Source organism: Anastrepha obliqua, chromosome 5 (genome assembly GCF_027943255.1).
Source record: "Anastrepha obliqua isolate idAnaObli1 chromosome 5, idAnaObli1_1.0, whole genome shotgun sequence".
In the NCBI taxonomy this organism is placed as follows: Eukaryota; Metazoa; Arthropoda; class Insecta; order Diptera; family Tephritidae; genus Anastrepha; species Anastrepha obliqua.
Window position 1 is genome coordinate 98,379,563 of NC_072896.1, and position 27,535 is coordinate 98,407,097.

The following is a 27,535-nucleotide window of genomic DNA, read 5'->3' on the forward strand; positions in this document are numbered from 1 at the left end:
TCCCCTCCCAATTCATGAAATTGCGGCAAAAAGAACTCGTTGATCATTGCTCTGTAGCGCTCACCATTCACAGTAACCGTTTGGCCCGCGACGTCTTCGAAGAAAAAAGGTCCGGTGACTCCTCCAGCGAAAACAGCACACCATACAGTGACTTTGAGCGGGTGTAATGGCTCTTCGTGGGTTACATGCGGATTTTCAGTGCCCCAGAAGCGTAAATTTTGCTTATTTACCTACCCGCTAAGATGGAAATGGGCCTCATCACTCATGATTATTTTTGATGAAAAATCATCTTCCTCTGGGTGGTGATTAAGGATGGCTTGAGCGTATGTTAGACGCGATTGGCGGTCAGCAGCTAACAGCTGATGCACCGTCTGGACTTTGTACCCATTTGCGTGGCACGTCGTCTGGCCGATGTCGACGGCGCTTCCACGACATCCTCTGCTACAGCAGCAATATTATCTGCAGAATGGCTACTCCGGCTACTATTCATGATCACCCAAGTCGCTACAAACACACTTATTAATGGAGTAATAAATTCAAGGACGGTAACATATAATAAACTACTATCAAAAAAAAAAAGACATAGACAGAAGATTCTAAATAAAATCATTACATCGACGCATTCTTTCACATGCAACCAATGAAAGCCGGACTCTTTTAAAAAAAGCGTATTAGGACCTCACAAATACTTAGTATTGCCATAAATTTTGTGATAAATTTTAAGACGCATATGGCGAGAATAAATTAGCAGAAAAAAGTTCCGCTATTTTTGTTTTTTTTTTTGGGCGTATGCATTGTCGACTCATAAATTATACTCAGTTTTGTGGCAAATTTCATTGTTAACAATGGAGTGCGGAGCTAAGGAAAGTTACAGGAAAATTAATGTATCGACCAGATCCATGTCAAGACTAACTAGAGATGATCTTCGCATGAAAGCCTTCCGTCGCTCAACTGGGCATCTTTCAACAACGCGCTTGAAGCAAATTAGACTCGACAGATGCCATGAGAATATTCTTTTCACAGATGAGAAAATTTTCATTGTTGAAGAAGCCAATATGCAAATATGGCAAAGAAGTGTAGGGAACTTATCCCAAATCTTATCTGTAGGTATTATAAAGGAGCCAGTCTAATGCTTCATGGTGTATGATAAACAGCGATTTTTTATAAGAATGCGATGTAATTCGTCGTTTGATTTGTGCGTTTAGTGAAATATTGCACCTGTAGATATTTACATTTACGTTTCTATGAAATTCTTAAACCAGAATTGCAAAGCAATGGTCCTAAATTTGTAGCAAAATTCTATAGATTTTATAATAATTACTTAGTGTGTCCCACGTAAAGCACGCTCCTCGCACTATTCCAAATTTACCTACTTGTACATGTAAAAAAAAGCATTCCTCAAACCCAAAAACTTATCTTTTCCATCCTTACTCCCGCACATTAGTCAGCGCATTATTTGCATTGTGGCTGCTAAAACAAGAAAAGAAAACAAAAAAAACACACAGTTACACATTGCATCAGTGGCGCCAGCAAGGGGAAGCGGTTGCCCGCTGCGGTAATAGCGCAGACATACCAAATTTAGCGAAGTCTTCAACCATCTGTACGATCCTTCTGGCAGAAATATGTGAAACACAGATGGCGTTCTAATCAGTAAGAAAGCATTGTTCCTAAGCAACGACAGGTGGGCATTCCCACTACTTAGGACTGATAGCGCCAGGCTAATCATCTACCCTGTCAGAAATCAAAATAGATTAACATAGCCCCACAAAAAATAATCTAAAGGCGTTATATCACACGATCTGGGTGGCCAATTGACAGGTCCCGAACGTGAAATAAAATGTTCACCGAACTCGCCTTTCAACAAGTCCATTGTTACGCGTGCTGTGTGGCATGTGGCACCGTCTTGCTAAAACCACATGTCATGCAAGTCAAGCTCTTGCATTTTGGGCAAAAAAAAGTTGGATATCATTTCACGATATCGCTCACCATTCACAGTTACGTTACGATTCGCAGCATCTTTGAAGAAGCGCGGCCCAATGATACCTCCTGCCCATAAACTGCACCAAACTGTGACCTTTTCTGGATACATTGGTAGCTCTTGCAATTCTTCTGGCTGATCTTCACTCCAAAATCGACAATTCTGTTCATTTACGTACCCATTGATCCAAAAATGAGCTTCGTCGTTGAACACAATTTTTCGATAAAAAAGTGGATCTTCGGCCAACTTTCCAAGAGCCCATTCACCAAAAATTCTGCGTTGCGGTAGCTCGTTCGGCTTCAATTCTTCCACCAGCTGTGTTTTGAAAGGATTCACACCTAAATCCTTTCGCAAAATTTTCCACGTTGTTGAGTAACAGAGGCCCAATTGCTACGAACGGCGACGAATGGATAATTGATGGTCATCATTAACATTGGCCGATACAGCTGCGATATTTTCCTCAGTTCGCACTCTACGTAAGCGTGTTGGTGGTTTGATGTCCAATAATGTAAATTTGGTTCTAAATTTAGTCACAATAGATCGAATAGCCGCTTCAGTGGGTCGATTAAACTGACCATAAAATGGAAGAAGAACGCGATAAACTTTCTTAACAGAACACGCATTTTTATAATAAAATTCAATGATTTGCAAGCGTTGTGCATTTGTAAGACGATTTATGGTTAAATTATAGACCAAACTGAAGATGTTTGACAGTGAAACAAAACACGAAACGTGCGTTTAAAAAGATAAAAGCTAAACGATCACCCGTTATATAATAATACTAAATATATTACAACAAAAAAATGTAATGAAATAATTCCAAAAACAAATAACAACGATACTAGTAATTTCTACAAATAACCTTAAGATAATTAACTCCCAAACACTTCTCATTATTCCACTATTTCTCATACAAAATTCCTACTAAACAGTGGGAAACTGAATTTCCCCAAGAAAAGTTTAAAGCGGTGTAAGCACCTTGCACAGGGTGAAGGTTAAATGTGCATGACTCCAGACGCGTTGCCTAATCACCATTATTTTCACAGCAACGTTGTAGCTGTAATCAAAAACGATTACACAATTCGAAAGCGATTACACCTTCCTTCATACAGCCACAAATTTAAATTTATGCTACTCACCTCGAATGTTTCTCGCATGTCATGCAAATTCATCTGCACATTTCCGCTGATATTCAAAGTTAGCAAATTGCTTAGCTGACGCACTGATTGCGGCTCCAGCCGCACCAGTTTATTGTATGACAAATCCAGGAATGTTAAATTACTCAAATACTGAAACGAGTCATTGGGCACTTTCGCCAGGCGATTGTAGGATAAGTCTAAAAACGAAATCAAAATATAATAGAAACCTTGAGAGCAGTACAGCAGGCCTAAGCAGGTTTTTAGCAGCACTAAAGTATGTATGTGTGTATATGTACGAGTATATGCGCATAGTTCATAGGCGAACAAATTACTGGCTAAGCAGCAAAGACTTACCCAAATGTTGCAGACTCTTTTGATTGCGAAACAGTTCGTCAACTACGACTGACAGTTGATTGCCATCGAGCCAGACTTTCGTGAGGCGTTTGACGTCGCGAAATTCATCTTTGTCAAGGAATTTGAACTGAAATGAGAGAGAAAGTGCAAAAGGATGGAAAAATTAAAACGACGGTTCAAGTTGGAATATTGAAATCGACTTATAAAAAAAGAACAAATAAATACAAAATTGGGCAAAATTAAAGCGCAGAAACAAAGAAAGTGTACAATCATTGACTGTTTACGGAGCACATAAATTTTATTAACAAAGTTGTTGACTGGCAAAGGCAAGTTCGGGACCAATTCGTAGGTGCGCCTTATCAAATATGTAAATGAAGATTTATATCTGTAGGTGTTTATATGTGTTTGTATCGATTGTATATACCTTTTTATGTATGTGTATATATATCAGTGTAAATATTTACATATATACAAGTATTTTTGTGTACAAAAATGGTTTGCCCCTTAAAATGCCTCGCTTACCTCATTGCGCCCCAAATCCAATTCATTCAAATTTGGCAATATGTTATACAGTTGCGGATTGATTTTCTTCAATTGACAATTACGACATTTGAAAATGCGCAGCTCCTAAGGAAATAAAACAAAACACAAAAAAAAGAAACAATCAAATATAAAAGAAAGAAAGTTGAAAGGAAAGGCAACAAAGAGTTTTTTGTTAGTTTTTGCATTTTTTCTTTCATCAGTTAAGAATAATGACCCCCAAACAAAAACTTACCTGCACATCGTGAAACACATCCGGCGGTAAGTCCTGTAATGGATTACCACTCAGATCAAGATATTCCAACTTGTTGAGCAGGAAGAAAGTGCGCGGCACTAATTCCAAAATTGAATTGTCCGACAAACTGAGACGACGCAGATCCTGAAAATTTGAACAAAAGAAAGTTTTGAATTCATACCATCTGAAAAAATGTGGAGAAATAGTAAAATAAAAAAATTTACTAAGAAACAATTACATTTCTTTACGTTCATTGGGTTTCTCGGAACCTATGTCTTCGTATATTGGATGTTTAGCTCTGCTCAATTTAAAAGGTTAATTTTATCTTTAGCTTTTATTTTTTGCATAATAAAAGAAATTTATGACTGTCAGCCTCTTTTCGAAACAATATGTTTTAATGTTCCGCGGAGGTATCTTCGTGCTTCGTTGCCTTTCTATGCAGCTGATGCTAGATCGAATTACGCACGTAATGCACCCATTGGAAGGGATAGCTGAGAATTTAACCAAATCTAAGCATCTGTCGATCTTCAGTTTCCTTTGTCTAAACAAATTTGATGTAGATTTGAATTCCGTATGGTAGTCACGCACCAGCCATTCGGCTACGGCGGCTGCCTAGGAGCCGCGAATCTGTAAGGGCAGCAAAATACGCTTCACAGCTGTTATGATGCCCTCATCATTTGATGAGAAACGCTTTCCACGCATACATTTTTTTAGGTCTGGACACAGAGGGAAATTGCTAGGGGCCAAATCTGGTAAATAAGTTGGATGCTCCAACCCTTTGAACTTTATTCTAGAATTTTTTTTCCTTTTTCACTACTCTCTGGAGCATAGGGCCTCGAGGCTACTCTTTAGGACTGGTAGCGGCAGGCTAATCACCTACCCTATCAGAAATCAAATAGATTAACGAAACCAACGCAAGATAAGTCTTGTCGAGGCCCTATGCTCCCGAGACTAAGCACTTTTTAGTTAGGCACTAAGCTGCTTGCTTTTCTCAAAATATTTAATCAGTTTTGCCCGTAGCTGGAGTAAATCGTCTTACTAAAAGTTCCAGTATGGTAGAACACCTTTCGAGTTCTCTGTGTCCACAGGCCCCATCAATAAACAAACAAAAGGAAGAGGAATTATTTGTTTGTGAAGAGAAAGGGCAGACAAAAGCAATAGGAACTACCAAACGCAGGAATCTATACACAAACACATACACATACTCTTACAACGGCGTCATTCGCATAGGTTAGGTTAGGTAAGTGATGGTTGCCCAAAGAGTGGGCCTACTTGGACGAAAGAAGTTTGGTTCATCCTTGGTGATACCATGGCAAGAGGGGGAAAAGTGGTGAGGGTAAAGCATAAAAACGGAAACAAAAAACTGCATTTGGAAGCTTTATATTCATTTGTGTTTTTGCAGTTTAACAGTTTTCGGTCGTGCGTTTAATTTGAGTCTCACAAATCACAATATTGGCAAGCTATTCATTGAATTTTCACAAACATGTAATTTTTCTCCTCGCCTGACGTCACACTCGCAAAAATAAAGTAACTGCTTTGGGAAGATGCCACCTTCAATATTCAATTCGCATTCATAAAAGTTTAAAGAAATACTAAACGTTTCTATGATAGTTTGGAACTTATAGACCTTACAGTAAAACCTGTCGATGTTGCAAAAGTTATTTCGACAATTATTTGTATATTCCAAAATTTACTGGAATATTTCCTACTTTCTAATGACGCAAAAATTATTGAGAGATGTTGAAAAGCGATTTTCATAAATTTTTATATTTTTTTGAACTTTCAACAGGAACAGGAATATTTTTAAGACACACTTTTGTTACGGAAGTTCAATTGCAGCTACTCTTAAGATATTTTTTCTAAGTAGCGGCCGATTCCCAGCCTTCCCAGTTTCCGAATATAGAAAATTATGCTTTGTGAAAAACTAGGGAAAAGCTAAATGCTGACAGAGTAAAAGAGCAAATTTTCAACTTTGAAAAAGATTTAATTTTACTTAGAAGTCCAGATACCGAGGCATTAAGTAGTGCGAGTAGCCCCACACTCACTCGAAACTTGTTCACTGCTCAAATGCTCGAGGAAGAGTAGCTCGGCCTAACATCCACAAAGGGTGTTTATTTCTACAGAGCTCTGTAACCTATTTGCTGTTCAATACCTGCAAACGTTTTTTCGAAATTTTTGAGCTTCTGAACTGTTTGAGCAGCTATAAAAAAATTGTCAATCGGCATTTGTTTAGTTTTCCAATAATGGGTAGAACTTAAAGAAGTGCTCCCAAAAAGGGCAAACTAATCAAAAGTGCTACTTCAATCACTCGCAAAAGCTGAATATACTCCAACTTATGCTCGAAAATTTTCGATTAGTGAACACCGAACAAGCGTGCGTTTACTCATTGCTCATTTTCCGGACTCTTTGAAAATGTACGTATAAAATCGAGAGCTCTAGTTTTTTTATAGATACGCAATCAGTCAGTCATAAAGGGCATACAAAAGCCATCACCTAATGAGTCATACAATTTTTCAACAAATTTTCAAATAGCAGTGCACTTATGCTAGTTAAAAATGTTTCTAATAAAATAGCCATTTGCCGCTCGGAGGGGAGCTTGCTTGTAGCGAAAGCTTTGCTAAATACTTGCCCATTAAATAATGTATGCCTTTGTAGCGTAATTTCATCTATCACCTCAGAAATGCTATAAAAACTATTTTTACTCGTTTTAAAGTTTTAAATGCCATCATCATCACAATACTCCGTATTATAAGCTCTGAATTAAACCTGCAATTATTTACACATCTTGCTTCTTTTCAAGATTTCACACTAAATTTCTATGTAACTGGTATATAAATTTTAACTCTGTTCACTTTTCTTATATAAATTAATCAATTACTGTCGGTCGGTCTATCTTTGCTAATCTCTACTAAGCACAAATAAATATTCTTATAAATACAAAATGAAAAAAATTCAAGTGTGCTAAAAAACTGCATGCGGAAACAGCGCCAAACTTGCTTCGATCAGAGACAAATTAAAAAGGCAATACCTTTGGCCGATTTCGGACTTCCCTTTTCATTTCGATTTATAGAGGATTTCACAGAAGTAAGAGTATGTGTGTATATACACTTATGTTGTTGCTCGCCATTGCTGCTTTTTAGCTTAGCATTTTTTCGCTCACACACAAAATAAAAAGTAAAAAATGCTTGGGTACACAGCAACCATGCAGGAAAAATTTAGTACTTAGTTCAACTACTGCACTCATAGGTTGTTTAATAATTTTTGAAAAATTGTGTAGTTGAATTTTGTACCCTTGCTATTGAGCGATATGGAAGAATGAGTTGTTTATCTTCAAAAGTGATCTAAAACTGAAGTAAATGCAGAAGTAAAAGCAGAAGCTTTGCATACAGCAGCACCAAGACTTATATTACTATACGCAGTGTAGCTAGAGATAACCTGAAAGTGTAATAGGAGTTGCCGAACAATTTGTACCACTAATTGATTTTAAGAAGCTGTCTCGATAGAAAGCCTTTGACCCAAGTAGATTCGTACTCAGCGCCCCCATCTCAATCGAAGATACCAGACGCCATTCTCTTCACACTAAACCAGTTGATTTTTGCAGAGCTATGTAACCAATTTACCGTTCAATTCCTACAGGGCAGCAGCTGCGCAATGGCTAACGAAAAGGAAATGAATGAAATTTGGATCTTACGGGAGCAGTCGCACGCCGAAAGTGTGAGTGTTCAATGCTGAATGCAGAAATGGAGAGCTGTAAACAGCATATTGTAATATGCAACACAAACATAAATAAAAAAAAAAAATCGGAAAGCCAACGTGAAATGTGTGGGTAGCAGAACAAAAGATAAAAAAATAAAATAAGCAAGAACGTAAAAGTGATGTAAAATTTATTACCGAACACGTTCGAGCGATAAAAAATGTGTACAAGGCGCTGGTTGTAGGGTAAATTGCCAACGAAATGGAAATTATTGGCAGCCTCGAACCAAGTAACGTAAGTAAAAGCTTAAAGACAGCAAAGCAGTTGAACGAAAGCGTACGCCGTGCTTCCCGTTGCTGAAGACTGATTGAATACCCATAAAATATAGCTCCATCCAATTCGGCACTCAGCAGGTCGGTTGGGTCTTCAATTTGCAATGCGATAATTACATAAAGTATGACATTTACGTATTTTACAGCCGCATTCTGTTGAATTTTAAAGTGAGTAATCGAAGCATTTCTCGAAGAAATCCAATCGCAGTAAGTTCCAAATTAAAAATTTAATACTCACTTGTGTAGCTGATTGGCTTTCTGTTTGCACCAACATTTATTTATATAAGGTTGTAGGCGCAAGTAAGCTTGTTTGTTTTTAATTTCGCTAATTTTTTTTTTCTTTTTGTTGCTGATTTGCATACTTACAACTAATTGATCAAAAGTCGTGCTGGATATGTTGAGTATCTTATTTTTGGACAAGTCCAACTCGCGTAAATTAGCCTGCCCTTGGAAATTGTTTTTATACACATTTGTAATGTTGTTTTTGGACAGATCTGTGAAAACATAAAAGGAAAATTAAATCAAGTTTGTGCTTCATTAAGACAAGAAAAAATTTATATAAATTCAGATACATCTCTTATATATAAAAATGAATGTTTGTTGTTTGCGTGTACGAGTTCGAATATCGAAAACTCGCAAACCAACTAGCTGATTGAGCCCATATATCTATTAAAAATCCCGTAAGTAGCGCTGTTTTGAAAAATTGTATTACTGCGCTATTTTGTGCATATTTATGATAGAATAATCAGTTCCTTAATTAACTATAGCATAGGGAACTACTGAAAAGTTTTGACAACTTATTTATTTCTTATAAAGTAGTGAATTTGTTTTAATGTATTTAATTCTATTATAAAAACCTTGTAACGGAAACTTAGAAAATTTGTTTAAAATGTATAAAAATTCCGCAAATGTCAAAAAAAGTTAGAAACTATTTTCTAATCTAGAAAAATTCTAGGTATACAGTTATTAGCCCATTGAATTTTATCACAACAAAATTCAATTTAGGAGTGGCAAAAATATAGTTCAGATGTTTGACCTTTTTTTTCCACACAACAAATGCGTGACATTTTGTTTACATGGAAGAAAACACCCAATATACAGGGTGAGCCATATAGCGTTTGCTTTTTGAACCAGCTCTTTTTTTAAGAATGGCAACACAAATGACATATCAAATGTGTTCATAATTTACTTAAATGATTGACATTTACGAAATGGGACGCTATACGATTGAACGAAATTGGGAAATATTGAAAACCTATTTCCAAAGTGGTGAGTCTTCTTCTTCTTTTCTGATTTTTACATCGGTGACTACGTCAATAAGCAAAATTGTCGGATTTGGGGCTCAGAAAATCCACAGGTTACTGTAGAGAAGCAAATGCATCCACAACGAGTCACTGTTTGATGCGGTTTTTGGTCTGGCGGCATCATCGGGCCATTTTTTTTTTCGAAAATGAGCGAGGTGCTGCAGTTACAGTAAATGGCGAGCGTTACCGTGACATGCTCAACGAGTTGTTTCCAAAAATTGAAGAGGATGACAAGGACGACATTTGGTTTCAACAGGACGGTGCAACTTGTCACACTGCCAAAGTTACACTCGAACTTTTGGCTACCGTTTTTGAATTCCGATATCAATTGGCCGCCTTGGAGCTGTGATTTAAGCTCGTTGGACTATTTTTGTGGGGAGCCGTTAAGTGCACATGCTATGGAACCATCCAGAGACGATTGACGCTTTAAAACACGAAATCGAAGTTGCCATTCACGAAATTGGAGCCCAAACAATCGAAAATGTGCTTAAAAATTGGGTTGATCGAATGGCCTGTTCTGTTCCGTCTCAAAGCCATACTCTAGGCAAAAGGTAGTCATATCGAGCAAAAGATTCTTAATTTTGTATTATTTTTTTTTACACATTTTTTACTTTGAGTTTAAGAAAAGTAATTTTCCAAACTTAATGTATGGCCTTTTTATTTGGTTCCACTTCGAATGCCGAACCCTGTTTATTCGATTAGCTTTTATTGGATACCAATTTTGGACTATTTCTGAAGAATATTTTGACGCTTTTTCAAAAATCATATAAAAAAATGCGTACTTTTATGTCTATTTATATGAGTATTCAACGAAAAAAAAATTGTCTCTGCAAATTGAAAATAGTAGGTGCAGTTTATTTGACTTCGTGCCGTAAAAACAGCCTCATCCGAGAAAAGTTGCGCAGTCGTAATTTTTCCTTATATTGCTTAAAATACAGCTTATGACATTTCCAACAAATGTTGCCTTTGCAGAGTTTTAATTCATTTTACTGTCTCGCTGAAAAAATTCCAAAATAATACTTATTTCTCAGCAACCACAATGGCCTAACATCTTAAAGAAAATAAAATCAAAGATAAGAATAGCTTAGTTGCAGTTTTTCGGCAAGCATTGTTTTAGGTTCATTTAAATTGTAAGGTGATTTTGTTCTTTATGCTGCTGTTGCATTCACTCGCAAATTCATTTTACACGCACGTGTGATCAGTCTATTTCATTGTCAGTCAAACTCAACACAAAGTACTCGTAGATATATTGAATGTTGCTTATACGCCCCATTGGCTCCACGAAAAGTACAGCGCGAACAGGAAATAAAAACGTAACAAAACGTAAATGGTGTACTATTTACGTTTATGTATATGTATATGCATACATATATATGTGTACATTTTAAAATATACACGGACACGCCTACCAGGCTGTGCGCATCAAATGCGCCTGGGGAACCAAAGAGGTTTGATTGCTGCCTTTGCAAATTTTCCCGGCTCAGACAAAGACAATAATTTTAACTGTCAATATATGCGTGCAATAACAGTAAAAATTATGCGAACATTAAATAGTATTTGTTTTATTATAACCATAACAGTTAGTCTGATGACAGCCGTGTATTGTTCGGTTTTCGCATTTTGCGGTTTTATTTAAAAAAATTTCGTGTCATGCTATTTGCCATTGCTGCTATTCATTTCGACTTTTAACTTTATTCACAAACAGTACTTGAAAAATTATATGCCGCTATATTGGGGAGCCATTAAACTAAAGTAGCAGTAGGCAAATTGGTAAAAAATGCCAAAATCTTAACTACAGGAACGAAGAGTATTCTAACAGGAGCGCTTGTGCCAAATAAATTGATTAAGGGAAATGAAAAGGCAAAAAAAGAAAATATTAAATAACCTTATAATTAGTTACGCTATGATTCTTAAAATGGATAGGCACTTAACAACTAAAAATGTGAAATAAAAAATAAATAGAAAAGCTAATTTTGTTACAGAAGTCAGCGAAACTTTATAAAAAAAGTTGAAATATCCCTTCTATGGCTGTTAAGTTTAATGTTTATGTTGGTTGGCTATCTCTTTTTTTACTATACGATTGGTAATGGATTTATTGGAAAATTCAGATTTATGGAAAAAATAGTCAAAAATTTGACTGATCGAATAAACCAAGGTACTCGTATCCGCGGCGGACAAATGCCAGATATCAAAAAATTAATATCTCGAAATTGTGTACCAGATTATAAGAAACAAAATCATTCGCATTCAAAATCCCTTAAAAACCACCCGATACATAGCTAACATATTTGTTTCTTTTTTTTTTGTTCACTCCTCTCGGGAGCATAGGGCCTCGACAAGACTCTTCCATCGTACACGGTTCTTTGCTGTTGTTTTTGCACCGTCCCATGAGATGTTGGCGTCTGCTAGATCGCACAACATCGACCTTGTCCAAGTGTCTTTCGGTCGACCTCTGCCCCTCTCCTCTGCGGGTTCCAGTACAGTGCCATTCTCGTGATGCTATCTGGTGGTTTTCTCAATGTGTGACCTATTCATCGCCACTTTCTATGTTTGATTTGTCTTAGGTTGGGTTTCTCGTTCGTTATTTTCCACAGTGCTTCGTTACTGATGGTGTTTGGCAAGAATATTCTGCAGATGATGCGGAGTCATTTGTTGATGAAGGATTGTAGCCATTGTGTGATGGTGTTTGAAACCAGCCATGTGGCCCTTCCGTACAACAATAATAATAGCCATGTTTCGCTTCCGTACAACAATAAAATAGCCACCATCTAGATGTCTCCGAATTCAAATGCTTGAAATTTTGACAAAAAATTATGGACGCATTAACCTTTTTAAATATGGAAAAATTCAAAAGTCGGTTTAAAAAAATGTTGTTAAATGAGTGAGGCTTTAGTCACTAGTACCAAATTGCACTTGCTACATTTTTTCAGTCATGGTTTTGTAACTCCCCCTCTGATTTACTTCAAAATTTTACACAAAATTACGGAAGCGTGATTATTTTTATATATGCAAAAAACACAAAAATCGGTTGTTTAAAAAAAAAGGTCAAAAGAACCTAAAGGCTCTCTAGTTTCGTGTTCCTAAATGCCCTGGGTATGAAATATCATTTGATGGAAATACAAGGTGAAGTCCAAAATAAACAAGACTGAGCTAAAATAGAAACGACAGGAGCTTTTTTCTGATAACTTCGAGTTTATTTATTCAAAATAGTTGCCTCTGGCCATGATACACTGTTTTGCGTGATCTAAAAGCCAAAAGTGTTTCAGGTCATTGACTTAAATGTCCTTCAGGCTGTCAGTACAAGCCTTTTGGATGGCCTCTACGGACACAAAACGTTTTCTTTTCATGGCCAAATGCAATTCAACGAATAAGGAGAAGTCACAGGGAGCCATGTCAGTCGAGTATTTTTTCGGTGGTGATTCGTCTGGGGCCTTCCATTCGGCACTTTGACGGTTAGTTTCAGGTTCATGCTAGAAACACCACGTTTCATCAGCAGTTACAATGTAGTAAAAAAAGTTCTCGTCTTTTCACGCCTCTTTAATGAGGGGACTCGAATGTTCAATTCTGAGCAATTTTTGAAGATATTGCCGATACCGATTCCCTGCTACCTACTAGCTCCGCGTGCATTGCTGTCACGAACTTCTACATTTCATTTCATTTCTTATACATGAACTCCACCAGCTATTGAGAAAAAAATCATAACTCTATATATGACTCCACCCTCAGAACAATGTAAAAACCCAAGTAAAATATTGGAGGAAAAGATAAACCAATATGAAAATAGTTCAACAGCTATAGAATTCTAATAAGCTAATTGCTTTGCTACGGGAGAGCTACTAAGGCGCGAACTACTACGCCCTGCATAAGCGATTGCTTTCTGAGCCTTTGGAGGTGTTGAGCGGTGTACGAAAAGAATGCATACTGTTTTCAATGCTGTTTCTTTTGGTCAACAAGGACGTTATGTGCGCTGCTTGCAGTAATGCAAATCAGCATAAAGGCATTCAGTGGCAGTTAAACAATAAATTTTCCAGGTACTTGACACACGTGGATGATATCTGCTTACTAGCTTATAAGCTTTGCAAGTTTATACTTCCCCCTTGATCTTACGTTGAACAATCCGGGATACATGTATAGTTCAAACTCGTGTCCGTTGGCGGAGAGGCGTAGTTGATGACTTATTCTCCAATTTGCGGTTATAGAAGTATAAGAGTTAAAGGCAAAAAAAATATATAAATAACTATAATATATGGAAATGAGAGAGCATACATTATTCTTTTATGATTTGTTATTATTCTCGCTTAGTGAAATTTGGCCCACAGCGAAAATAAACAAAAAAAAATCGGGTTAAGTAAATTTTGACTTACTGCAATTTTAAAATTTATTTTACTTTTCTTGATACCTTTTGGTTTATAAACACATCTCTTTGGTAAGTTTATGCATTTTATGTCAAGGGAAACCTTCCAAGAGAGGCGCGCTACAAAATGCAAAAAAAACTCTATGAAAATCAAAGCCTTCTGTGCATAGTTATTAGGGTACCTATAAGCAGGGCGAGTTTTACTTAGTGTAGGATAATATTTTTGTTTTTAATATTTAAAATGTTTTTCGAGACAAACTTTTTTGTTTTTGTAGTAAATAGTGTTTACGCTTTAATCAATAATATATATGTTTATAAAAAAATTTAAAAAATTAAAAAAAAAATTAAAAGCAAATTTCAGATTTTTTTAAATTAAAAGCAAATTTCAGTTTTTTTTTTTAATTAAAAAAAAATTTCAGTTTTTTAATTTTAATTTTTAGAAAATATTTGAGTATGCGCAAGTCATATACAATTTTTTTTATAATACGTAGTTTCATGCCTACCGTGACGGCAGCCATTACCTTACCTAGATATACCAACCCTTAGTCTATTTATGGCAGGATTCAAAAGGGTTATTTTGTGATTTTTCCAGTAAACGTTAAATTTGTATAAAAGTTACAACATTTACTTTATTTGAATCGCTGCTCATTTATTTCTACGCTTTGCGTCATATCGACAGGCTCTTCTTCTGCCTATCATGCTTACACTTGCATATTTGCTTATTTACTTTCCAATTTTATTACCCTTCTACTGGTCATTACATACTTTCCTTTTGCAATGAGTGAAAAATCGTTAAAATTACGCAGCTTAATTTGAGAAAGAACCGTTATTTGCATGTTTGTGTATGTGCATACAATCAGCCACCTTGCTGCTGATCCATTTATGTACCTTCGCTCCTCTGAGCCAAGTCATTGCGGCTTGTGATTGCTTGAAAATCCTTTTTCGGACACTTTTTACGCATTCCTCTTTATTTATTTTATGAGTATTTTATTCAATCTTCTTTTCAATTCTCGCTCCATTTTGTGTTTTTCAGTGGTTGTCTTGCGAAAGTTTATTTGTCGGCTTGTACAAATTGAATCCTTGTAATCGCTGTCACTACATAAAATGCATTCACATTTATCCTTTTCTGTGGTTACCGAATTATAGCCGATGATTTTACGAGGAAATTGCATTTGTATGTGTTTAAGAATTTACGTTTTCACCGAAACGGGATGGCTTTTACTGCTACTTTTGTAGGACTCATGATAAATTGAATTTTTTTTCTGGTATTTCTGATTGATTGCTTGTTGCCGTTATAAGTGTAAAAACCGAATTTTTACTCTCGGGCTTTATTGAAATTTTTAAATTGATGCCGTAGGCAATTTTATCATTTTATTTTTTTTTATTTTTTACTTTCTACAACTACACCCTACATGTATTGACAGAATTGTGGTTTTTTTTTGTAATATTTTCAATAGATCGAAAATACTTTTTTCTTAATGTTTACCCTGCTTTTAATAAGCATGCAAATTCGTAGCTATTTTTTTTTTTGGTTTTTGAGCAAATTGCATAAATATGACAGAAATGTGCGAAAGTCGTACCTAATGCGATTCTGCTTTGTACCTATACTAGTGTAAATCCGAAGACCAACCGTCCTGTACTGTTTTTCACTGGTCTGTTCTGTCTCTTTTTTCAAAACTTGTACTGTCATACTGCTTTTGTTTCAATGTGCCTGTTTTTATCCCGAATTTTATTGGATATTTTAAAATTTATTACAGCAGTCTTTACTGATCAATATATAAGGGATTATCAGTAGTAACTATGATTCCTATTTTAAAATATGATATTTGACAAGCCATTTTTCTGATTGATTACTTAATAAATAATGTTTGAAGTTGCTAAGCAATTCTATTCATATTATTAATTTTTTTAACCGTAGCTAAATCTTTCTGTCATATAAAAATAAAAAAAAAAAAATTGTGTAATGAATTTCTGGGAAATTCTGATGAAATTGTGTTGATTTGTCTTTTTTTTATTTTGCTACAGTAAAATTTTACAGCGAGGCGGAAGTGATGCTACTACCAGAAAAAAGATCTTTTAGACTTCCTAAATTAAACAACCAGTTTCTTACACGCTCTCGTCAAAAGTTAAGTCTCTGGGTGTAATACTTTTTTCTCAATGTTTGGTGCAACACTTGACCCTAAGCTCTATTGGAAGCTGTACGTCGGAAATCGAGTTAAGAAAGCCAGTATAGCTTAATATTCCTGTAAATCTATATTCGGTAAAAAATGGGGTCTCAAGCCACGTGTTGTACTCTGAATATAAAGGGCCCGCCATCTATCGTTACGGATTTGAACTAGGTATTATTTGAAGAATGGTAACACTTAGCTGTCATCTGATTTGACAAAAAATTAGTTTTATTCTTCCGCTGAACGAAAATGGTTGTGTATATGCTCAAAGAACGCTGCGAAATATTGCGACATTACTTTGAAAATCATGGTAATGTTGTAGAATGTGTACGAAAATTACGTACGGCAATGGGAAGAAGAAAAGCACCGAATGAAGCGTATGTGCGTTACTTTGCGAAAAAATTAAGAGAAACTGGGTTGCTTATTGACAAACCAACGCGTGACCGACCAAAAACCGTGCGTACACCCGAAAATATTGCTGCTGTGGCCGAGAGTGTTCGGGAATCACCAGGAACATCAGTTCACCGTCGTTCTCAACAATTGGACATTTCGGAGACATCATTGAGACGAATTTTGGGTAAAGACCTTGGTATGACGCCCTACAAAGTCCATATCGTCCCCTTAGTATTAAAATAGCCTATAAATTTTTTGATGTTTTGAGAAAATGAATTTCAAACTCTTTGTCGAAAGTAGCTCTTACTCAAATCTCGTTATGTCTGTAAATATTTATTATTTTTTGACTGACGTTTTGACCCACTTTGTGGAACTAGAATTTGACAAAATTTTGACCACATATAAAATCGACGATGGAGAATCCAAAAATTTAAAAAAAAAATAATAGCCTATGAGCACATATATATGATATATGGCGCACGCTGTACAACTTAGTTGTTCTGCCAATTGTGACATATGGTTGTCAATTTTGGTGTGTTGCTCTTCGGAAGGGCTATAACACCACTAAATTAGAGGAGTGCAGAGGACGGTATGTATTGATGTCAATGAAGCATTTAGAATATGCCACACTGCCGCTCTTAACGTCATCTTTAAGTTGAATCCACTGCTGCTCAGAACGCTATTAAGATGAAGGACGTTGGCCTCTGGAGGTAATCTCATGTAGGATATGGTAGCATTGTAAGGCAGACTTCTCTTTCCTTCTCTGTATTTCTTATAGATCTCTCCATCCGCAAACAGGATTTTGAGGGTTATGCAAGGCTATCTTTCTGGGTTGGAAGAAGGGGAAGTCTGCGTGGACATAGGTACATGTTTTCATCGACGGATCCAAAATGAAATCTGTAGTTGGTGCGGGTTTTTTTCTCTAAATCAACAAATATTTCAAACTCTTTTAAACTGCCGAAAATTTGTAGTGTTGGTTACACTACATTAAGACAATGAGTGCTATGTGAGTATGTAAGAAATAAATATTTTAAAACTATGTTTCAGGTAGGTCATACCAGAGGCTTGAAATTATCTACAACAGAAGCCGTTAAGTACTAAAAAATCAAGTTTCCTTGAAAGAAGTTTGAACCATAAATTCAAGGTTAATGGCAATATCGATCATAGCCCTGGTAGAGCCGTAGAAAGCGATGTCAAAGCCACTACAAATATATTCGTAAAAAATACTGTCGGAAGCTTCATGCAAGCGAAACAAAAGCTTTCTGCGCAGTTAATAGTCTCTTTTTTGACTGAATCTCATATTAAAAAGACAAAGTGTTTGCATGGATTCCACAGATCAACTACCAGTGTCCTTACAGGTGTTATAATATAGAATGCGTGAAGATGAAGAAGAAATTGAGTCGGTATTACTCCTCCGCTGTGAATTTCCTGTACTTCAAAGACATCGTGCCAAATATTTTTGCGTTTATTTATTCGAAGGCCTGGGAAATTTTGCCAAATGTCTCACTGAAGGGAGCAGTTACCTTCTTAAGAAGATCTAAGTGGCTTAAGCAATTTAGTTATGTGATGGAAAACAAATGCAGGTATCACAATGGGCCTTGCAAATAGCATCTCCGCAATGATTTGAATTGCACCTACTGCCAGTTATATTTGTCTCACTTGGTTGTCTTCCAAATATCGTGGCTAATTTTCACATTCTCTTGCGAACTTTGGACAGTAAATGAGTACGTGTCGCGCCTCTTCGAACTCCCTTAGGCAGGTAGAACAGTGTGGTGATGCGGAGATACTTTATGTAAAGATAAGACAGATAATACTAGGAGAAGTCGTGTTCACTCAGCATTTGAGAGAGGAAGTAATCCACTTATCCACGTAGCAAGGTTAGGGATGAGTTCATGTGTCCCCTCAAACTTACGAAAATAATAAGAATTACGATCTATAATTCAAGGCGCATGAATCTCTCTGGCTTTAGAGGCATGTATGTAGATATATTAATTCAAGAATGTATTTTCGTTTAACCCACAGGTACTGGATTCCATTTATTGTGCGCTAATTTCAAAATTTCAAAATAGATGTCTTCCAGTATCCTTTTTACACACACTTGTACGTAAATTCTTTCCTCTTTTTCTTGGGCACAATTGAACACTTTCATCCATATCGAAGTAGAATTTGTAATTTTTATTTTTTTGTCCTTATTTTACAAATTCTCAAAATAATCATTTCATGACTCCAGTATAGGAGGTAACAGTCTTCGTTGGTCCGCCAACTAAGGATATGTCCTCAACCCTGAGACTTGCACACGTTTCGATTGCTTTGTTGAAGTTCGCACTTTTCTGCCTTAAATTTATGTAAAGGTTTTCTATCTTTTTTTCATGGATTCTCTTTTCTTTCCTTGGGACATTTTCGGGTTTTTTTAAGCAGCCATTTTTTCTCTGCTTACTGTTTTAAGTCAATCATTCTCTTACACGCCTGATCGAGCTATTCCCAGTTTTTATTCTTAATTTCGCATCCAAGATTGTTATTGAGTTCTCTAAAGTTTTCCATTATTCTTCTATACTGTCGATGTTTTTCGTCTCTTAGTTTATTGTGAATTTCCATCTGGAGTGAAGTTTTAGCCTTGAAATCCGCTAGTTGGTTTCATTTTCTCCTTTTAGATCCTCCCAGCTTTCTTGACGTTTGAGCATCATGACGATTTTTGAAAAATTCTACCACCTAAAAATTTTTTTTTGCAATATTTCGATATCAGGGCTATTTTACAGATGAAACTTTTTTTACATTTTTTTTTCATTTGTAAGATAAATTCGCAGTATGAACGAAATCGGGCCATAAACAATTTTTCAAAATATCTCGACACCAGAAGCTTCTATAAAATTAAATCTGAGTCGTTCACCTTCACAGATATACTCACAACAACTTATCGAAATTTCGTAACAATTAGATTAACGGTATAGTAGCCCATAAATACAAGCAAACAGCAATACTTTCACATTTATACACATTTACGTTTATACTTTCCCCATTTTTAGGGAGCACAACTTACCCAGTGTACGCAATTTCGTTAAACCCCAAAACCGTTTATTTCCCAACGATGGAACTTGAGAGTCGGTGATGCGCAACACTTCAAGAAGTGACAATTTTTGAAACAATTCACCAATACTGATGTTGTTGCCTGGTCCTTTGATGATAATAACGCGCACATCACTATCGATTTGACTCACCGGCACAGCACTGAGGCCACCTGAAAAGTAAAATAAAAATGAGTCACTATATAAATTAGACAAAAAGGTACAACTCGTTATGAAATTGCGATCTATTTTACTGTACAATAAATTTATTTGCAATATTATGGCATTATGAGACGCAAAGTGGATTAACAAATTTTTCTTACTAATATAAGATTTGTGTAAAAAAATTACCATTTTTTATAATTTGGCCTCTACAGAGAGCACCAGTGCAAAATTGATGGCAATTCAGAGTTTATGAGCTGCAAAAAATTTATGAGTTGAAAAATGTGTATTTGCAAAGGATTATTGCAAAATATTTTATTAGCCCAAAACCCAAAGCTTCACCTGCGAGGCATTACCACATAATAATACAGAGGAAGTGTAATAAATTTCAAAATTTATGCAAATAGCCGTACGAGCATATTGGCTTCACGTAGTGAAAAATTGCTTTTTATTAGTTTTGACAGAATAATATTGAGGAGTAGATAAGCAAAGGGTGTGGACTTGAAATTTATAGATATGTGGACCGCAATGAGCGCTAAATGGCACCTATTAAATTTGATTCTTTTGACGCAATTTTCATTGATATTTCGGTTGTTGTTGCTGTAGCAGCATAAACATTCCCCATACATATACGTGGAATGCAGCTGAAGTGACAGTCCTTGGCCAGATATAAAACCGGGTCGTTCCGGTTATTTATAACTGACTGTCGTAGGAACGTCGGTCGAGTGCCTCCATTCGTTGGTTCCTTTGATGAAGGTTTTGTTGAGATTTAGGCATAGGGCCGACTCAATGTTGTTAATGGCTTGTTGTATTTATATAGCGTCTTTCAGTGCAGGCATTAGCCTTCATACAAGGCAAATTAAAAAAATGTTATAATTTTGAGTTTTATTATGAAATAAACTTCAATACTGTTTAACATTACCAGCTACTCAATATATAGGGTTTTCCAAACAGAGGTGTTATTATGATATTCAAAGAAAAATACTATTTTTTAATATAATATAAATGATCGGATGTTTATTTCATTATAAAGAGGAAGGTATGGCCGTTAATAATGGAAAATAACATCAGGCAAATGTCCACCACGACCACGCTTACAGGACAATATCCTTTTCATGAAATTTTCCATTACCGAATTGCAAAGTGCCAGCTCTATGTCCTCTATAGCCTCACGAATTTCATCTTTGAGGTCTTGAGGCTGTTGGCGTAGACCTTTTCTTTCACGTGGCCCCAAAGAAAAAAGTCGCAAGGTGTTAAATCACAAGATCTCAGTGGCCAATTGTGATCACCTCTTCGAGAGATAACACGGTGCGGAAACTTTCCCCGTAACAGATCAATGGTTTCGTTGCTTGTGTGGCACGTAGTGCCGTCTTGTTGAAAATAAACGTTGTCCAGATCAACACCATCCAATTCCGGCCATAAAAAATCGTTTATCATCTCTCGCCAGCGCAATCCATTCACCAATAGCACCTGTTATGGGAAAACCCTTTACTACAGCCTTTCGACATAAAAGATTTGCGCTGTATACAAAATCTCTACTGAAACCAAACCATAGAAGTTAGTGTAAAAAACGAAAGTACAAATGAAATCGAAATATCAAAAGGCGTTAGATAAGGATGGATTTTTCAAAAAGCACTTTCTAACGCGAAGGTGGCACGAGACTTTTTGTAGGTAATATAGAAGATCTACAAAGTCTATTACACAAAATTGGTTATCTCATCATGGTAACAGCGAAGCCTTAGCCCTCATGGACCAACACAAATGGTTCGAAAAGTTGAAACGCGAAAGCCACACCATCTCCTGCAATATTCAACTCGTTTGCTAGTCTTGAGCAAAGCATCCTCATATTAATTGTATTATACAAAAACCGAAAAAAACAAAAACCAAAACTAAATTCATGGTTGTATGCAGAAAAAGTATTTATAGTAATTCAACTTTATCAATCCAAGGTGAAGTAGTGTTCCCAAATTCAAATACCTTGGATGTTGGATTAATGAGCAATGGGACTGCAGCGAGGAAATTAAAACAAGAATAGAAATGGCGACGTTATCATTCTGCAACTATAAAAAAAATACTCCGCAGTCATGAAATTAACATGCAATTAAAAATTTGCTTCGTCAAATGTTATGTATGGTTACTATTCTTGTATGGCATGGATGTATGGCCCTCTAAAATAGCAGATATGAACAGTACAGGAATGTGTATATACAGACGTAACTTCTACTCAAATATGAACGAGACGGTATCAATAAAACGGTCCGCGGATGACATATGGCAAAAATAAATTTTTTGTTTTTTGATAGGACTGTTGTAAGCTTACATGGCAAATTTCGGTGCTTGCGGAACGATATTAACATTATTTTTGTTCAAATAATCGCGAACAAGACGTGATGTGTGAGCTGGTGCATTATCGTGATGAACCATGACTTGTTGTCCCACAATTCCTTCCTTTTAAGACGAATGTTTTCGCGCAAACGCTTTAAAACGTCTAAATAATATTCAGCGTGAACCGATTTTGCGATTTGTGCGGTTTTCAAGCACAATTTTCTTTACTTTTCCGATGTTTTCGTCGTTTACTGATGTTGCTGGACGACGTTCATGAGGCAAGTTTTCAACCGATGTACGGCCCTCTTTGAACGATTTTTACCACTGGAAAACACGTGCACGCGATAGAGCAGAGTCGCCATAGGTTTTCTGCAACATTTTTAAGGCGTCTGAGGCCGAAACTTTGTTGGAATAACAAAATTTCAAACAAATTCTTTGTACAACTTGAATTTCCATCGTTAAATTCGAAGAACACACTCGAGCTTGACTTGTTTACAGTAGCACAGAAAACAAACTATGTGACATATCACGCTGAAATTTGCCATGTAAATAAAATTATTTTTGCCATATGTCATCCGCGGACCGTTTTATTGATACCGTCTCGTTCATATTTGAGTCGAAGGTATACTTAAAATTCCACGGACTAATCCTGTTTCAAACACGGAAGTTCTTTGTCAAATGAACCGAAGCAGGCAGCTTCTTATGACGGTGAAACGAAGGAAGACGGCTAATCTAGGACACATTCTACGAAACGAGATGTGTAAATTGCTAGAAATTATCCTGGAAGGAAGGAACGAGAGAAAATTTAGGATTGGGAGGAAACAAATGTTACAGCTGCAAAATATTAGACTCTGGACGGGAAACGGCAAAATCAGAGACTTATGGAATGTGGCAAGAAACAGAGAAGGTTTCAGCGAAATTACAACCAAAATTTTATACATGGATTTGTTTCTATATATATACTTATATATATTCTTTGGTACGATCGCTTACGTTCGAAAACGAATATGCAAATTAAGAAGAACTTTGAACATTTTAGTACAAAGTTTTTTTTAAGTAAAATATCTTCGAGTTTCTTTAACATTTTTATAATTTTTTTGTTTTTTTGGGTTAAACTAAATCTTTTGGAATCATTTTTTTTGGAAAAATTTACTTTTGTCTTAAAAAAATTTGTTTTTGTTGCATATCGAATAAACACCCAGCTAATAGCTTTGACTGTTCTCAGAAATTTTTGTTTGGAAAAAGATTTACTTTTCGTCTTAAAAAAAAATTTTGTCACATTTCTCTCCCAGCTAATAGTTTTGACTATTCTTAGAAATCCATAAGAGCTTCATAAAGGGATGTACGGTCTAAGATTAAAAAGAACAGAATATATTTCACCTAAAAAAACTATACCGAAATTTTGAACATCGAATAAGTTTTATTCTTTTTATACTCAAGAGTACAAATAAATAAATTAAAAAAAAAATTACGGTAATATTTAAAATTTCTGAATTATTTGACATGGAATCGCTCATTCTTTAAAGAAACGACATCAAATCGCTTGATTTGGGCTTGAATAATTGACCATGGACAAGAGAGAAGGAAATATTTAATTATATGAATTTGTCCATTCCTCTTGTGGAGGTTCACATCCCATTGGGCAAAATGGCCACATTGTCAAGATATTTCTCAAAATTTTTTTTGAGCTTCTCTTATACAATATGTGACCGTTTTATACAGAAAGAAGTATTTGTAAATACACGAGTTAATATTTTCACAAAAGTCAATTATGCCTAATCGAACAAAAAATAATAATAATAATAATAGTTTACATTATTAAAAAAAAATCTGAAAAGTCCTAACAGACTGTAACGATTTTTAACTAAACTTTAAAATTGTGTCTGTATTGTTCCGTAATTTTTTAGCAGACTTTTCATTCATTTTTTGCGCCTGTCACTTTGCAGCTTGTGTGAATATGCATTTATTAGTATGTATGTATATAAATTCACTGTTTATTATGTAAAAATATCAAGAGCTCTAGGAGTGCTGCGTTGTAAGCAAACTTCAGCGTACATTTTAACTTATACGCAGATTAGTTTAGAAAAGTATGAGAAGAGTGAATGCCGTGATAAGCGACCCTGAAGAATGCATTACTAGAAATCAAAACAACAACAAGAATTATTTAAAAAAATTATGCATTTCTCGCATTTCATGCAACTAAAAATGGGTTATCTGTCTCTACTGCGGCAATTGCATATTCATATAAAAATTTTAATTTTTGATGTTGCATGTACAGTAGGGTGGTGAAATAATACACATGGGCAAAACAAAAAAATTAAAATTATTGTAAAAAAAAAGAATGAGTGTATAAAGTTCCCAACTCATAGAATTTTTTAAATAAAAAGACTCTACTAATGTTACTAAACAAAAATTTACATGCATTTCACAAAATTTCACGTATTTTTTTTTTTAGTAGGTTTCGCTCTATGTCTTAATTTTTTTAATTAAAACAAATTATTTAGATCATATAAAGCTTGTCACGCATTTTATTTAAATAAAACACCTTTTCGTGGCATAGAGTCCTGAAATATTTTTTATTTTTGATGTCGCATATGCAGTAGGACAGTGAAAAAATACGTAGGGATAAACAAAAAAAAAGAAACAAAAAAATTAATATTGCACAAAAATTTACTTCTAGTTCATAAAGTTTTCCATATATTTTATTTAGTTCTCGTATATTTTGGTCAGAGCCTTAATTTTTGAAATAAAAAAAATTCTTTAGATCCCATCGCAAGCAAAACACTTGGTATAGAGTCCAGAAAAGATTTTTTTAACCAATCTATTCTGCTTCTTTTTACAAAGGCTCTAATAAGGGGACAGATACCTGTGAAATTCCGAAAAACTATTTTTTTTTTCATAAAATGTTAATATAATCCTTTAAGAATATGTCCAGAAAATTTCAGAACGTAAATTTAAGAACTTCTTACATTGTAGATCGTCAACTGTGACGATTCTATTCTTTGCGTCCGAGCACTGGGAGAGGTATAGTTAAATTGTATTCAAACTTTAGACGTGTTCTTCTCAAAACTATATTTTTCGAATTAGCGTACACGATATTTCGAGTTATCGACCGATCTCCCTGAAATTTTGCACACATCTTTTTTATGGTATAACTTTCTATGCGAACTTACACTTCGAAAATTATTCGAACAAATAATTTTTCCGAAGCAAAAACAGTAGGAAAATCCGCCCCAAAATTCATTTTTTTAAGCATTTTATTCTGCGAATTTTTTTCCATTTTTGTTTAATTCATATAGAAATTATGACATTAATAAACAAAAACATTTTTGGTTTTTTGTATTCAGGTCACTGACGCCGATGCTACAATGCCCGCCGATTGAGAAGCACCGCTGCGATCTTTCTGGAAGGATTGGGTGTACATCCGCCATTTTAAATGATTAAAATAAAAAAAAATTATATTATTTCAATGTATAAATAAACTATATGCCAATTTAAAAAAAAATATATACTCATTTCTTCATTTTAAATAATTTTTATGGCCGTTTACAGGTATCTGCCCCTTTAAAGATACGCAGTCATATTTTTTACTAATTTTTTATTACTAACTGTTTCTTATATAAAGGGTGATTAAATTTCAATGTGGAATGTGAACCACACCTAAACGTCAAGTTGTTTCTGCATTTCATTTGACATTTTTCAATTTCAGACTAATTCAATTTGAGTCATGGAAAGATACACAATCGAGCCACGCGTTAAAGTGGTGGCAGGAAATGGCAACAGTGAATGACCAATTTTCGAAGAAAATCAGCTTTTTGGGCCGTATTTTCTCCAGAATGAGGCCGGTCAGGCAGTTACTGTGAATAGTGTTCGCTATCGTGAGATAATAACGAACTTTTTATGGCCCGAACTGGAAGATATGGATGTGGGCGATATGTGGTTTCTACAGGACGGTGTCACTTGTCACACAGCTAACGAAACAATGGCTCTTTTGCGCGAAAAATTTGATGGCCGAATAATCTCACGTCGCGGCGATGTCAATTGGCCGCCAAGATCATATGATTCGACACCGTTGGACTTCTTTATTTGGGGTTATTTGAAAGATAAGGTATACGTCGATAAGCCAACAGCAATTCAAGAGCTAAAGAATGAGATAATTCGGCACATTAACGGCGTAGAACCTCAATTATGCCTCAGCGTCATCGAAAATTTGGACCATCGGATGGAGGTGTGCCGCCGAGGCCGCGGCGGCCACTTGACGGATAGTTTATTTCACACGTAATTGAGCTATACTAATATTATCATAATAAAGAGAAATGATAATAATTGCCTAAAAAAACTGTATTTTATTCAACATCAACACCGGCCCTTGAAACTTAAGCACCCTTTATATGTATATATTGGCGCTTATTGGCGCGTATACCCTTTTTGAGTGTTTGTCCAAGCTCCTCCTCCTATTTTTACCGAGGGGTGACCGCTATTAGAAACCTACGTTCTCTCTGTGCATTCCGAATGGTAGTCACGCACGAACCCATTCGACACGGCTGTTTCTAGTAGGGACCTCGAAAGCCCCTAAATAGGGAGATATCATAAGAATTATTAAATTAATTTTATTTATTTACTTATATATTTTTAGCAAATTTTTTAAACAAAAAATTTTAGCATTTTATTTTTTTTATTAAAGGTTTGGAGGATAAGAGCTTAAGAACTACATGCGTATTCACTAAATAGCGGTTGCAGATAATCTCTAATGCTGCAAATGGAAATGAAATAATGAAAACTTCTTCTTCATCACTATTGTCCATTACAGCGGTAATGGTATTATCATGGCTTGTATGGGGCCATCTAACATATTTCTGTCGATTAGTTTCTTTACTCTGTGCTATGTTGGGCGATTAAAGCCACCGAAAATATCCGCAGCTGATCGAGACTTAGACTTTTCTCAATTTCGTAGAGGATTTTAGTTATTTTTACTCGCTACTCTAACAAAATCGATTCCAATTTAGAAAATTGTAGATTTTCTGCTTGACTTCTGTCAAAAAAGACGCTGTTTCACAGCTAACACCCATCAAAATGGAGCACTTGTTAATTAAGAAACTCTTACTTGAAAGACCCTGTATACATGCGTTCAGAAAAAAAATATTCTTTGCTCAACGGCGGAGCGCTGCTGACACGCCTGCAATCTGCTACATCTACCATTGAGTTACATTGTATTTGTCTGTTTAGTTTTTTGCATTTTATCCTTGCAACTGTAAGTCGTTGCAGATTATATTTTCCCCAAAACACATCGCTTGCTATTGCCGCCCATGCATACGAGTATAGAAAAGAAGATTTGTATCGTATGTGGGTATGCATGCACAGCTGGGTTCACAATAATAGCAGCGCAACATATGGAATTTTCTACTACTTATTTATTTTTTATAACGTTGTTCATTTTAATTGATAAAAATTTAGTTAATTCTACAACAAAAAAAAAGGAAAGTTACGAAATATTT

At 35.5% G+C, this 27,535-nt stretch overlaps 1 protein-coding gene across 1 annotated transcript in view; it reads right to left on the minus strand.

Annotated features, from left to right (window-relative positions):
• LOC129248188 (insulin-like growth factor-binding protein complex acid labile subunit) overlaps positions 1-27,535 on the minus strand; it is a 62,229-nt gene that overhangs the window by 32,975 nt on the left and 1,719 nt on the right. The window contains exons 2-7 of the mRNA XM_054887650.1: positions 19,529-19,726; positions 8,639-8,766; positions 4,247-4,390; positions 3,994-4,098; positions 3,472-3,598; positions 3,118-3,314 (exon numbers count right to left, since the gene is read on the minus strand). Of these exons, the coding sequence (XP_054743625.1) occupies positions 3,118-3,314; positions 3,472-3,598; positions 3,994-4,098; positions 4,247-4,390; positions 8,639-8,766; positions 19,529-19,726 (899 nt within the window). The remainder of the gene's footprint in view (positions 1-3,117; positions 3,315-3,471; positions 3,599-3,993; positions 4,099-4,246; positions 4,391-8,638; positions 8,767-19,528; positions 19,727-27,535) is intronic.